At 48.4% G+C, this 13,677-nt stretch overlaps 2 protein-coding genes across 9 annotated transcripts; one reads left to right on the forward strand and one right to left on the reverse strand.

The window, feature by feature from the left end:
- Nucleotides 1-94: 94 nt before the first annotated feature.
- Ppox (protoporphyrinogen oxidase) lies at nucleotides 95-4,526 on the forward strand. Of its 4 annotated transcripts, none has more exons than XM_046428927.2 (12): nucleotides 95-847; nucleotides 996-1,150; nucleotides 1,238-1,369; nucleotides 1,555-1,687; nucleotides 1,916-2,060; nucleotides 2,161-2,351; nucleotides 3,293-3,353; nucleotides 3,530-3,648; nucleotides 3,725-3,835; nucleotides 3,935-4,084; nucleotides 4,217-4,259; nucleotides 4,342-4,526. In XM_046428927.2, exons 1-12 carry the CDS (start codon nucleotides 761-763, stop codon nucleotides 4,482-4,484), a joined length of 1,470 nt encoding a protein of 489 aa, XP_046284883.1. In that variant the 5' UTR covers nucleotides 95-760; the 3' UTR covers nucleotides 4,485-4,526. The 4 variants fall into 4 exon arrangements, with proteins under 4 accessions (XP_046284883.1, XP_046284885.1, XP_046284887.1 ...); XM_046428929.2 differs by having other exon boundaries at nucleotides 167-847; nucleotides 996-1,130; nucleotides 1,254-1,369; XM_046428930.2 differs by lacking the exon at nucleotides 95-847 and having other exon boundaries at nucleotides 1,145-1,369; nucleotides 1,456-1,687.
- A 92-nt stretch (nucleotides 4,527-4,618) lies between these two features.
- B4galt3 (beta-1,4-galactosyltransferase 3) lies at nucleotides 4,619-11,409 on the reverse strand. Of its 5 annotated transcripts, none has more exons than XM_046428932.2 (8): nucleotides 11,057-11,394; nucleotides 10,062-10,136; nucleotides 9,419-9,727; nucleotides 8,660-8,895; nucleotides 7,379-7,569; nucleotides 7,125-7,247; nucleotides 5,542-5,646; nucleotides 4,619-5,407 (listed from the first exon to the last, which is right to left on the reverse strand). In XM_046428932.2, the coding sequence occupies exons 1-8, from the start codon at nucleotides 11,154-11,156 to the stop codon at nucleotides 5,134-5,136; spliced, it is 1,413 nt and encodes a 470-aa protein (XP_046284888.1). In that variant the 5' UTR covers nucleotides 11,157-11,394; the 3' UTR covers nucleotides 4,619-5,133. The 5 variants fall into 5 exon arrangements, with proteins under 5 accessions (XP_046284888.1, XP_046284889.1, XP_046284890.1 ...); XM_046428933.2 differs by having other exon boundaries at nucleotides 9,419-9,693; nucleotides 10,062-10,240; nucleotides 11,057-11,207; XM_046428934.2 differs by having other exon boundaries at nucleotides 10,062-10,240; nucleotides 11,057-11,207.
- Nucleotides 11,410-13,677: the final 2,268 nt, after the last annotated feature.

Consider the following 13,677-nt stretch of genomic DNA (forward strand, 5'->3'; position numbering starts at 1 on the left):
ACAACCAAAGCTCCTGGGGCCAATCCCTCTAGGGTTCTCACTCTAGCTGGGCCAGGGAAGCCTCAGCTGTGGAATGCTATTTCCCGGATTCAGCACTCGCCATCTTAGCCCTAGGGAGGAAAGCGCCCGGCTACGACAGCTCCCTTCAACTTGGCACTGAACGGGTCAACCTCTAGTTCTATCCACAGAATCAACTCTGACAGCTGCTGTCGCTCCGCCTGTAACGTCACTGCCGGCTCAGTGTTTTCATTGGTGATTGTGATCCGGGGTCTTTCAGGACCCACCAATCCAGAAGCCGGGAAGAGAAGCTTCCCCGCATGCCGCCAGAATAGAGTGGACGGAGAGTCCGTGAGACCTAAAAGGGGTCGGGGGCGGGGTTGGCGGACCTCAAGTATTAGGTGTCTCCAGAGGCTTGGGAAGCAGAGCTCCTCAAAACTCCGGCATCCAGCCTGCCGACTCACCCCTGCGAGGGCAGATAGCGTGGGCGTGGCCCTTATCTCGCACTGCGGAGCGCCGGCGGGGAGAGGTTTCCGTACCTCTGCCTCCTTCTACCTCATTTTCTCTTGTCCCTATCTCGTGGATGAACTCTGGCCCCTGGGCGAAGACCTCGCTTGTCCACCGACCCATCCGCGAGCTCTGCCTTAGTTTCTTCTAAATCAGTGGGTGGCCGAGGGTGGAACGTGGAACCAGCGGGGCTTCAGGAGCCCAGGGTGCCTCCCAGTGTGTCTGTCAGTGTCGCCCCTTTTCTCCAAGCTTCCCAATGAGCCGGACTGTGGTCGTGCTGGGCGGAGGCATCAGCGGCTTGGCCGCCAGTTACCATTTGAGCCGAGCCCCACGTCCACCTAAGGTGAGTACTTCATCCGTGCCAGAGGTAGCCTCATTTAATACTCTTTAATTTCCAACAAAAGTTGGGTGGATCCTAGCCGGTGGGATGCGCCCAACCCCCACGCCCCGCGGCTCCAGATGGTACTGCAGTGGCTTCTTCTTGTCGCCAGGTAGTCTTGGTGGAGGGTAGCAAGCGTTTGGGAGGCTGGATCCGTTCAATCAGAGGGCCCGGTGGTGCGATTTTTGAACTTGGACCTCGGGGAATTCGGCCAGCCGGAGTTTTGGGAGCCCGCACTCTGCTCCTGGTGAGAGGCTTGTGCAATGTGTAAGGAGAGATTGCAGAGGCGGGGTTTTACTAAGGGGTTAGAGTTTGGTGGGCCAGACCCTTTGCTTAGTTTCTCCTCTTTCTGAGGATATGTGGAGAGCAGATTTCTGAGCTTGGCTTGGACTCAGAAGTGTTGCCTGTCCGGGGAGACCACCCAGCTGCCCAGAACAGGTTCCTGTATGTAGATGGTGCCCTGCACCCCCTGCCTTCTGGCCTCAGGTAACACCCTCACCTCTTTACTGCACATCCTTTTGTTTTGCCCCTTCCTCGCAGCCCTTCCATTTCTTCATCTCCATGTCTGTCAGCCCTTCCAGCAGAAAAGGGCCAAATGAATGGAAGTAAGCCCCTGGATCTGGGAAGATAATACAGGAGGCTTCCTCTTCACTATGCCTTCCTCCACACAGGGGGCTACTCCGTCCTTCACCCCCCTTCTCCAAACCTCTGCTTTGGGCTGGGCTGAGGGAGTTGACCAAGCCCCGGGGCAAAGAACCTGATGAGACTGTGCACAGTTTTGCCCAGCGCCGTCTTGGACCTGAGGTGACACTGCTCAGAGGCCTCCAACCTCTCCCTGCCTAAACCAGCTTCAGAATCCCCCCCCCCCTCAGACCTACCCCTAGGGGCTCTTTTGTGTCATTTGGGATGCCCTCTTCTTGTCATACTCCACTAATCTCCAAAACTCAAATCCTTCCCTACCAAGCAGGGGCAGTGGAAGCTTATTCACTGCAGGTTATTCCTCAGCCTCTCAGTCTCAGTCTTACTCTTAAGGTGGCATCTCTAGCCATGGACAGTATCTGCCGTGGAGTGTTTGCAGGCAATAGCCGTGAGCTCAGCATCAGGTCCTGTTTTCCAAGTCTCTTCCAAGCTGAGCAGACCCATCGTTCAGTAATACTGGGGCTCCTGCTGGGAGCAGGTGAGGGGCAGATTGGTTCAAAGAGTGAAGATATTAAGGACTGCCAGAGTCAGGCAAGGGGTGTTAGTTTGGTGATTCTTTTCTGCTGCTTTTTCTTCAGGGCAGAGCCCACAGCCAGACTCAGCACTTATTCGCCAGGCCCGGGCTGAGCGCTGGAGCCAATGGTCACTCCGTGGAGGGATGGAGACGTTGCCCCAGACCCTTGACACCTACCTGACTAGTAGGGGAGTCAGTGTTCGCAGAGGTCAGCCAGTATGTGGGCTCTCTCTCCAAGCAGAAGGGCACTGGAAGGTAGGTAATTTTCTGCAGTGTAATAAACCTGTATCAATGTTTCTATCTTTAAGTAGTTCAGCCAGGCCAAGTCTGGTAGAATTGGAATTACTCATTTCCTTGCCTTAGAAATTATTTAGAGTCAGGTCTGGTGGCACACACCTGTAATCCCAGTGACTTAGGAGAGTGAAGCAGGAGGATCACAAGTTCAAAGCCAGCCTGGGCAACTTAGTGAGACCCTGTCTCAAAATAAAAAGGGCTGAGGATATAGCTCAGTGGCAGAGCACCCCTGGGCTCAATCCCCAGAATTGGGGGGGAAATAGTTATTTATTCATGGACTAGCCCAGGTTCCTAGGGGCCTTATTTGTGGATCTTCCTCCGAGACCCCTTTGATGCAAGTCTGTGGATAGAAGTTGGAGTTATAGGGGCTGGGGCTGGGGCTCAGCAGTAGTGCACTTGCCTGGCATGTGTGAGGCACTAGGTTCGATTCTCAGCACCACATATAAATACATAAATAAAATAAAGGTCTATCAACTATTAAAAATATTTTTTAAAAAAGGCTAAATGTAAAAAAAAAAAAAGAAGAAGAAGAAGTTGTAGTTATAAGTGGTCAGAGAAGGGGGAATATAACTTAGTGGTAGAGCACTTGCCTAGCATGGGTGAGGCCCTGGGTTCGATCCCCAGCATTGCCAAACAAAAGTAGGAAGATAAATGGTCAGAGAATCAGAGATGAGGAAGGAACAACCCAGCTTCACCTAACATTCCAGAGCAGCCACACCGGCCTCTGGCCCACTTCCTAAGGTGAGTTTTATGCAGATGATGCAATCATTCAGTGTCTTCATCCTGAGTTGGCACCCAGTCTTTCCTGCCACTAGGAAACTGAGAAGAGTACAGTAGAAATCTCACTTCATCCTTAAAGTTCTCATTATTGCTATGTCTCTCAAATGTTTTCATTTTCTCAGGTGTCTCTGGGGGATAGTAGTCTAGAAGCCGACCACATTATTAGTGCCATTCCAGCTTCAGGTAATGGAGTAGTCCTTTCCCTTTCCCCAACAAGCATGAAGCAATAACTGTTTCTTCCTGGGCCAGAAGGACCACATCATGCCCCTAAGCTGATCATCCCTATGAAGTCTAATCTCAAAGAGAGCTGACAAAATTGTAGTATGAATGTCTCCTGAATCAGGCCTGTTCTCCTCCAGCACTCAGCAAGCTGCTCCCTACAGAGGCAGCTCCCCTGGCTCAAGTCCTTAATACCATCACTGCTGTGTCTGTGGCTGTGGTGAACCTACAGTACCGAGGAGCTCGCCTGCCTGTCCAGGTATAGTATAGAGGGGAAAAAAAGGTGTAGCCTCAGATGGAGTTTTTCCTTCTTATTTTTTTTTTTTCCCCTTCAGGGATTTGGACATTTAGTACCATCCTCAGAAGACCCAGGTGTCCTGGGAATCGTGTATGACTCAGTTGCTTTCCCTGAGCAGGATGGGAGCCCCCCTGGCCTCAGAGTGACTGTGAGAGCAGGACATGTTGTATAGTGGGCTTTCCAAAGGGCTCTTTTATGCTCCATTGTAGGCAAGGCCAAGCTGGTCAGTGCCATATTCCCTTCACAGGTAATGTTAGGAGGTTCCTGGTTACAGACACTGGAGGCTAGTGGCTGTGTTTTATCTCAGGAGCTATTCCAGAAGCAGGCACAAGAAGCAGTTGCCACACAATTAGGACTGAAGGAGCCACCAAGTCACTGTTTGGTCCATCTACACAAGGTGAGTTGGGGTAAATTCCTATCAGTTCCCTGTTGTAGACCTTGCATACAAGGTATATTTGTTACTGTATGTCAACCAAGGCCTGGAAAATCAATAATAAACTTTATCCTGTATCCCCTTTCCTCTTCCCAGAATTGCATTCCTCAGTATACACTAGGCCACTGGCAAAAACTGGGTAAGTTGGGAAAGCAGCTGGGCTGAGGGCTGAGGAAATGGGACCTGTAGCCACAAAATTCCTTTTATTTTTTTCCTTCTAGAGTCAGCTATGAAATTCCTGGCTGCTCAAAGGTTGCCCTTGACTCTGGCTGGAGCCTCCTATGAGGGGGTTGCTGTCAATGACTGTATAGAGAGTGGGCGCCAGGCAGCAATCAGTGTCTTGGGCCCAGAATCTAACAGCTGATCCTCAGCTCCCACTCATGAAAATAAAAGTCACTGGATCTTAGCATGGTATGGCTATTCTGGCATCTATGGTTTTGAGGGTAGAGGGGGTTCAAGGAGACGTAAAGTGTGCCTGGCATGCAGAAAGCAGGAGCAGAAGCGAGACAAAGTCCTTTATTAGAAAATATATCAAAATCCCAGCCCCCTGAGCCAGGACCAGAAAAGGGAGCTACTCCAGCACTGGCAGAAAGTGCCCAGGGAGGGGCTTCCTTCACCAAACAGCTTCCTGGGAACCATAAATAGAATAAATATTCACAGAGGTCCCAGGAGAAGCCAAATCACTCTTGGAAGAGAGTGGTCTCCATGGAAGAGGAAGGGACTTGGGGTCCAGCCCTGCTCCTACCCCAGAGGCAGGGGACTCCTAGGAGTTGTCACATAAAAGTATGACATCAAGGATTCACAGTCATAAGCCCTGGCAGGTGACCCTAGAAAGAGGGACCTCCAGGTCTAGAGGAGCCCAGCTCCATTCTAGCAGTGAGGAAGGCCCCTGCCCCCCAACATAGCACTAGAGTTCAATTCCCCCACATCCCTCTAAGAGCAGTGAGGAGCTGAGGGTAGGGAGAATACAACCCTTCTGATTCAGTTTCATGATTAAGGTGGGCAAGGAGGAGTCAGTGTGGACCACGGCGGGCTGTGTGGTTGGCAGTAGGCAGAGGGCCAGGCCTAGCTGGGGGCCGGCGCTGCAGCATCTCTTGACGGAAGGCCTGGGAAGAACCAGGTGGGTAGCGGGGACCAGGAGGAGCCCGGGGACTCCGAGGGTCAGTCCCAATGTCTGCTGTGACGTTGGTATAGAGAGGACCCAGTTCTCGAGCCAGCAGTCGGTATGTCAGTGAGTTCATCCCATCTTGAGTCCAGGAGTTCTGAGTACGGACCAGGAGGTCAAATCTAAGGGTTAGAGGTTAGATACTAAGACCCAGAAAGGAACAGCCAGGAATCTAGGGACCTTTGAGAGTTTCCTGGCTAGGAGTATGTAACCTTGAGAATTTAGTAACAATTAGCAGGTAGTTTTCCCTTCCTACCTGTGGGGATTTTCCTCGTTGCCCTTATCTCCTCGATGCTTTACCATCTTATAGTGTCCCACAGATGTGGGGGGCCGAGAGATCTTCATCCCAGCCAGGCGTACCCTATGGGGAAAGTGAGGGGATCTTGGAGGATCCAGAATGAAAACAAGCTGCTGATAGGTAAACAAGAAAAGCAAAGCAAGGAAGGGACTGCATGTTTCTATACACAAGGAACAATTATTACCAGTAAGGATTATAAAAAGTGCCTAAGTATGAGAAGGTAGGAGAAAATCAAACAGCAAAAAGGAAATACTTGAAGAGAATGTAAAGGCTAAATGTATCCAAATCCTCAGGGCCCAGTGCCAAGCATCCTGGGGCCTTTAAACAATTGGCAAAGATACCTTTGTTTCCTAAGTAGCTCCTAGGAGCTGCCTTTGCAGTCTGGGAAGGACAAGGAAAGAAACCATTTTGTTGAGATGACATGATTGGGCATTGCAGACCCCAAACCTTTTTTCTTTCTTTTTTTTTTTTTTTTTTTTTGGTATTAGGAATAGAACCCTAGGCCTTGCACATGCTAGGTACATATGCTCTACCCCTGAGCTACATCTCCAGCCCAGCAATTCTTATTTAGAATAGTGACTGAGTTACCCTCAACTCCTCTCCCTCTGCTGCCATGTGTTTTTTAAAAAAAAAAAAAAAAAAGCAGAACCAGGTAATCAGGATCTTAAGTTCCAGTTCTGACACAGAAGCAAAGGTGAAGATGGCCTGTGAAGGAACTGGAAGAATAACAGACATTTAGAATTTGTCGGGTGCTTTACACACAGAATTCACATAAAGGGCCGAGTATGGTGGTACACGCCTGTAATCCCAGCAGCTCGGGAGGCTGAGACAGGAGGATTGTGAGGGGTTCTTGGAGGATCCAGAATGAAAACAAGCTACTGATAGGTAAACAGCCAGCCTCAGCAGAAGCAAGGTGCTAAGCAACTCAGTGAGACCCTGTCTCTAAATAAAATACAAAATAGGGCTGGGGATGTGGCTCAGTGGTTGAGTGCCCCTGAGTTCAATCCCCAGTACTAAAAAAAAATAATTCACGTAAAGATGTGATTCCAGCCAGGCACTGTGGCACACATCTGTAATCCCAGCAACTCAGGAGGCTGAGGCAGGAGGACCACAAGTTCAAAGCCAGACTCAGTAACTTAGCAAAGCCCTAAACAACTAAGTGAGACCCTGTCTCCAATTAAAAAAAAAAGGCCTTGTGTCAGTGGTTAAGTGCTTCTGGGTTCCATCTCTGGTACCAAAAATCAATAAATAAGTAAATAAATAAGGCAAGACTAAACCATCTCTAGGCCCATTTCCAGCTCTGGAATTCCATGATAATATTTCCTACTGATATTTTCTCCTCTCAGGAATATAACCAACCAGATCTAGAAAACTGAAAGAATGGGCAGTAGTATCAAGGCCTTATGTAGATATACTAAAAAGCAAAGGGAAAGGATTAGATTTAGTGCAGGACCAGGGAGCTAAAGTTTGGTGTTGAAAGGCTATGTTCATAGGTGGTCTTACAGGATGGGGTGAAGAGGGAAGTGGTGCATAAATCTGACCTGGTAGCTATGTCGTCATCCTCACCACCCCAGCCCCAGTATTCATTTGGGAAGCCATTCATCTTCAGGTACTGGTCAGGAGTGAGGGCTGAGACTCCTCCGAAGTACTGGGGGTACGGGAGGCTAGGGAGAAAAAGATCCTTGCATTCAACAGGTCTTCTGGGAAGACATCCCTACCCACAATTCCCTTAGCTGTCCTCTTTTCTTTGGATGGTTCGATTTCCTGCTTCCCAGCATTCTTCTATGTCCTTTACCTGTATCCAAACTTGTTCATGGCAACAGCAACATGGCGGGGTCCTCGAGGGTCACACACATAGAGATTGTGGTCATTTTCTGGCAGAAGGTCCACATCATGCAAGAACAGGCAGTCCCACTCTTCATCACGCAGTGCTTCCCGCACCCCAACATTGAGCAGTTTTGCCCTGTTAAATGTTCCATTTCCAGCCTGGAAGATAATGGAAGGGAACCAGGCTATATCTGTAGGTAACATGAAGAAGATGGGCTTGAGCAAAAAAGGAAAACTGAAGTAAGATACCAGACAAGGAGAAAGAAGGGAAAGGCAAACTATCTTTTTCATTTTTTTTTTTTTATTTTTAGTGTTTATTTTTTAGTTTTCAGCGGACACAACATCTTTGTTTGTATGTGGTGCTGAGGATCGAACCGGGGCCGCACGCATGCCAGGTGAGCGCGCTACCGCTTGAGCCACACCCCCAGCCCATCTTTTTCATTTAGTCAATTCAACAATTTTTTCTTGCATTCAGTATGTGCCTGACATTTAGTTGCTGCTGTTTAGCATTTCATCCTGACAACCAATAGCAAGGTGGAACAGGTGGCATATTAGTAATCTATTGCTCTTTGCCTCCAGGTTCTACCCAAGGATTCCGTTCCACATTTTAGAGGGTTAAGAATCTTGCTCAGGGCTGGGGATGTGGCTCAAGCAGTAACACGCTTGCCTGGCATGCGCGGGGCACTGGGTTCGATCCTTAGCATCACATAAAAATAAAATAAAGATGTTGTGTCCACTGAAAACTGAAAAATAAATATTAAAAAAAATTCTCTCTCTCTCTTAAAAAAAAAAAAATCTTGCTCAAGGTCACCCACATAACAATGGGAGAACTAGAATTTTAGCTCAGATCTACCCAATTTCAAATCTGCAGAAGCCACTCAACAAAGGAAAAATCATAGGAGGGTACAAGACAATAGGAGTATCCTAATCAGAATAATAAGAAGTATGAGGGGCTGGGTCTGTAGCCCAGTGGCAGAGCGCTTGCCTAGCGTGGGTGAGGCACCGGCTTCGATTCTTAGCATCACATAAAAATAAACAAAGACATTCTGTCTATCTACAACTACCAAAAGAAAAAAAAATTGAAAATTTTAAAAAAGAATAAGAAGTATGGGACTGTTTAGAAGAGAAAGGTCAGGTTCTTCTCCACATTCCAGACTGCCCTTTTAAAATTATTCCAGGTAAGAGTGGAGTGGCATTTACTGAAGCCTTCCTTACTTGAAAGAAAGAGTAACATAGAGATTGGAGATACCTGGTGGATGACATAGATTCCATAAGCAAGCTGCTGGCGTTGCAGGAAGGGGTGCAGGTGGTAGAGCAGCAGGCGTAGGTGGTGCTCCCGGGCACGATGGGGCACGATGATGGCTGTCCGGGAGCGGGGCTCACACCCTGCTGGGCGGTACCTGCCTCCAGGTTCTACCCGAGGATTCCGCTCCACAATCTCTGCTATCGATGGTACTGGGCTAAAGGACACCGACACGGGGCCCACTGTTGGGAGGGAATGTCACATTAAGGAATTAGAGGGGCAGGGAGAAGAAAATGAGCATCAGGGCCTGGGAATACCTCTGGATCTGGCAACCTGGTTCTGGGCTCAGTTCTCCCCCAGGCTCACTCAGAAATCTCACAAGCCTTGGATTTCCCCTCATCAGACAACTCTACAAAGTCTGGAAGGTATTTACTAGCCTACCTTCTTTGTAGGGCTCTATAACTTTCTCCTACCCCACGGGGTTTGAAGTTAGAGTTGGGGATGAGAGAGAATAGGAACTTCTAACCAACTAATTAAACCAGGACTCAACTTCATCTAGCCTGAGGCTGGGAGAACCCATAAATGGGAAGGCAGTGAACCAGTGGCCCAATCCAAGAACCTGGTCCAAACTCTGACTTTAGACTCTATCTCAACCTCAGCCCACCTTCAAAGTAATCTGTTCTAAGTCCCACTCCATACCTGCCCAAGGCTCCCTGCCCCCACACACTGTCCTTTCCTTCACCTCCTCCTTCCCTTTGCACTCACCTAAGAGAGGAGACCGTTCAGGACAGTAGGGTAGGCCTTGAGGAGCTGAAGGACCCCCTGGAGCTACAGGGGCCCCAGGCAGATGACTGAGGTTACTGTAGACATCTCGGGGGTGAGAATAGTCAAAAGTAGGCCCCTGGTCCCGGCCAAATAGGGCACTAAGGCTCCGGAAGCCCCCTAGTGACAAGTACATCATGACGGCCAGCTGGGAACCTACAAGCAGGGCCAGTGTGCAGGGCCGCTCCAGCAGCCTCCGCAACATCCTGAGATGAGGTCTGGGGAAGAAGAAAGAGGAGTTCTGGGAGTAGGCTAGAAAAGAGCAAGCCAGCAGGGAGATCATTGAGAGAAGAGGAATGAAGGTGATGCCAGGAACAAAAAAGAAAAGCAGAGAACAGAGTTATAGGAAGGAGCACACAAGTGTATAGTCACACAAGGAAAAGAAATAGAATGTAACCATCAACAGCCCCCACCACCTGTCACTTCCAGCCCAAGTTTCACTCTTGTCCACCTCCCCTCGAACCACTCCTACCATCTACTTTCAGTTCCCACCTCCAAGAATGTTTACATCATTCAAGTCCCATGTCCACTTCAGAAGAGTCTCTAGAGAACCCTTCCAATTTTAGAGGGCAATAGAGAGACTCACCTAGATTCAAATTGTCTTCGTCCAGATCATGGGGGCTCCAGGGGGTCCCAGGGGGGCAGACATGTGAGGCATTATCTAAAATTGGAAATGTCACAGAGGACAGAGAAAGGCTCCATCTAGCACTCCAACAGCGAATATGGGACCAACTGGAACAGAAGTGATCAAGAATAGCCAGCCACCTGCATGGGCAGAGATCAGGTAAAGCAGGTTTCCCATCAGGGGAAGTGAGGGAAAGTGGTTGGAAATGCCAGGTCTCTGGCCTTTCTCTCAGGCTACTGTGGAATTACAGTGTGATAGTGTCAGAGTTGTACTTCACTCCCTACCCCACCACATCAGCACGGACTAGTTTGGGGAGTGGGGACAGGGAAATAAATGAAGACACTGTTTTATCCCATACCAAAAACCCATTTAAGAAGCGAGACCGTCATGACAGAACTGTCAAAAACCCGTTTAAGAGGTGAGACAGTGGAGACTGTGGAGTGGCCTCGGGAGAGCCCAGGACGAGGATAGAAATAGGTTCCTTCCGTTTTCATGTGCCAGGGAGCTAGCTCCGCAGGTGCAGGGAAAATGACCACCTGGGAGCTGCAAGCAAACATCCCTGGAGCGCGGCGGGGTGTACCGCGCGGATGGCATCCTTTACCTTTTCCGCCTTTCCCCAGCCCCAACAGAGGTGGAGAGCAGGGTGACTGCTGAAGTGCGGAGACAGGGAGGGCTGAAGCAGAGACTGTCGGGGTACCTAGGCGGGCTCACCTGGAGGGGCGTGGCCGGCTTTCTGCCTGGGGTTAAAACCCAGTCTTTTCCGAGCACGCCCACCCCATCCCAAGCTCCTCTTGCTTTTGCCCTACCGTACAAAATGAGCCCACCCGGTCCCCGTCCACAATTCCCTCTGGAACCTTGTCCCTAGCTTGTTTCCATCCCTTACCCCAAACTTCACCCTCCCTTCCGACCGAACCTTTCTCCGAGGCCTCTGTCTCCACGTTCCCTAGCCCACATACCTGGTCTTCTGTCTACCTCGTCACCGCCACCCAGACAGCCGGGCGGGCATCTCTGCCGCCATCTTGGAAGCGGGCGCTGCGGGGCGGAGCCTCGCGTCATGGGGCGGGGCCGCTGGGCGAAGCGCAAGGCTCCAGCGGCGCGTAGCCTGGAGGCGTCTGCCGGAGTGCAGCGGGGGCGGCGAGGGTGGGTTTCTTGCTGGAGGAGAGAACCGAAGGATCCTACACCTCGCGGAGTGAGCTGGAGGATCTCAACTTCCAACTCGCAGTCTGCTATTGGGATTCCATTTCCCACCTCTCAGATTTGTAAAGACAGTAGCTCAACCCCTTCGTCTTGCATAGAGCCCAAAGGGACTGCCTTAGAGGCCGGAGGGACTGTTTCTGGTGCAGTGACCTGGTGCATTCAATGACCTCACTATCCCCCGAGGGGGGTGGGGGTGGGGGGGTAGGCTGAGCGCCTTTCCCGGTTGTCAATGACACCTCTTGCGGCGTCGGGCCACTTAGTATCAAAATTGTTTCTCCCTCAGGCTTTAATATTGCAGACTGCTGCAGCGCATTTTGTATCTCCGTGGTATCTGCAGGCCTTGAAATAGAAGCAGTGAATAAAAGTCTGAGTGTGGAAGAAAAGGCAGCGCCAGTTTTAATGTAAAAATGTGTTTCCTTAGGTATTATAGTAAAATGGACGCTACATTGATAATGCAATATGTTATTCTTTTGGTTTCTAATGGTAAGGGACTTGAAATTGCTCAGTGTCTGCCTCAAAAAGCTGATGGTGTCGTGTGCACGTGTGGCAGGGAGGAAGGGATATAAACAGTATAGTGTGATAAATATGATATCCCAGAAATGGCAACTCGTTCACACGTGGAGATTCCGGAAAGGCTTTCCAGAAATAGTGATGGCTAATGGGAAACCTGAAGACCTTGTGTATAGTATATTCTGCTTTATATGATTCTGTTTTCATGGGCATTAATTATACAATTTAGTATAGGAACCTGATCTGTATGCAAAGACCATCCTGTCTGGTAGAGATTTTATTAATCTCCTACTCCTCACTTATGGAAAAAAAGCAACTTTTGCCCCCACTTTCTTATTTATTTTTGTTTTCCTGATCTGTAAATGTGTCTGTTCTCTGGATTTTCTCTTGTAACGATTAGAACATTTGCCACTTCTTTTGTGATATAAATAATAAGCTCATTTTTACATGGAAATCAAAAGACTGTCTCCTTAGCCAAACTTTAAACCTTTCTTCTGAGCCGTTTTTTTTTTTTGTTTGTTTTGTTTTTTTTTTTAATGAGGTCATATTCCTGAGTCCCTCTTGGGCCTACCTAGCCAGTTTTAGCAAGAATCCTGCCAAGACAGATAAGAGAGCACTGGATATCTGACAACCCTCAACTACCTTCTGTAAAAATCCTGTTACCAGTTTATCTAGAATTCCCCTATCCTTGATGTAATTTTGCTTCCATCCACTGACACTCTCATTTTGCCTATAAATCCCCACTTGTCCGTGCTGTATTAGGATTTCAGCCTGATACCTCTCTCTCTCTCTCTCTTCCCCTTTCTCCCTCTCTCCCTTATTGTGATAGTCTTTTTTACCTTCCCGATAACCCTAAATAGTCTTCTGCTCTATTTTAGCAAGTGTCATGGTAATTTTTTTCTTTAACAACGTGAAAGTTGGGCTGGGATCGTGGCTCAGTGATAGAGTGCTCGCCTAGCATGCAGGAGGCACTGGGTTCGATCCTCAGCACCACATAAATGTAAAATAAAGATATTGTGTCCACCTAAAACTAAAAAAAATAAATAAATATTTTAAAAAGAAACAATATGAAAGTTAAAAATATTTTTTTTTTAAGATTGGGGAATTGAACTCGGATGTTCTACATCTGAACACTGGACCCAAATCACTTTAATTTACAACTTTTTGTTGTTGTTGTTGTTTAAGGTACCAGGGATTGAACAAACTCAGGGGCACTTAACCACTGAGCCACATCCTCAGCCCTTTTTATTTTTGAGACAGGGCCTTACTAAATTGCTTAGACTGACTTTGAATTTGCAGTCCTTCTGCTGCAGCCTCCCAATCTGCTTGAATTCCAAGTGTGTGTCCTGCACCCGGGTACAACTTTTTTTTTTTTTAATATATTTTTTTTTTTTTAGTTTTCGGCAGACACAACATCTTTGTTTGTATATGGTGCTGGGGATCAAACCCAGGCTGCACACATGCCAGGCAAGTGCGCTACCGCTTGAGCCACATCTCCAGCCCCTGGGTACAACTTTTAATGTACAATATGAAGTCTGTAATTTCTTGAAATTTTCACTTGCTCTTGATAAGAGTTGAGTCTATACTTTCAATCTTCATCATCAGGAGGGATGCCTAATTCTTCATCTGTCCACTGGGAAGGATCTGGATATGTAAAATGACCCAGCACAGCATCTGAGTCATACCAAAAGTGCTAGAGAATCCAGAAGCAATGGTCATAACGAAGACCTCACCTGGATCACCTAGGATCTGGTTAGCTGGGGAAACTGCCTATGCCAGGGCTCAATATGTACAGCACCACCAGCATGATTTAAAAAAGAAAAAGAAAAGAAGAAAAGTTCAAGTTTAAAAGACTTTAGGGGCTGAGGAT

Source organism: Marmota monax, unplaced genomic scaffold (assembly GCF_021218885.2).
Source record: "Marmota monax isolate L192 unplaced genomic scaffold, Marmota_monax_Labrador192_F-V1.1 WCK01_AAM20220418_F8-fsc00145, whole genome shotgun sequence".
Classification (NCBI taxonomy): domain Eukaryota; kingdom Metazoa; phylum Chordata; class Mammalia; order Rodentia; family Sciuridae; genus Marmota; species Marmota monax.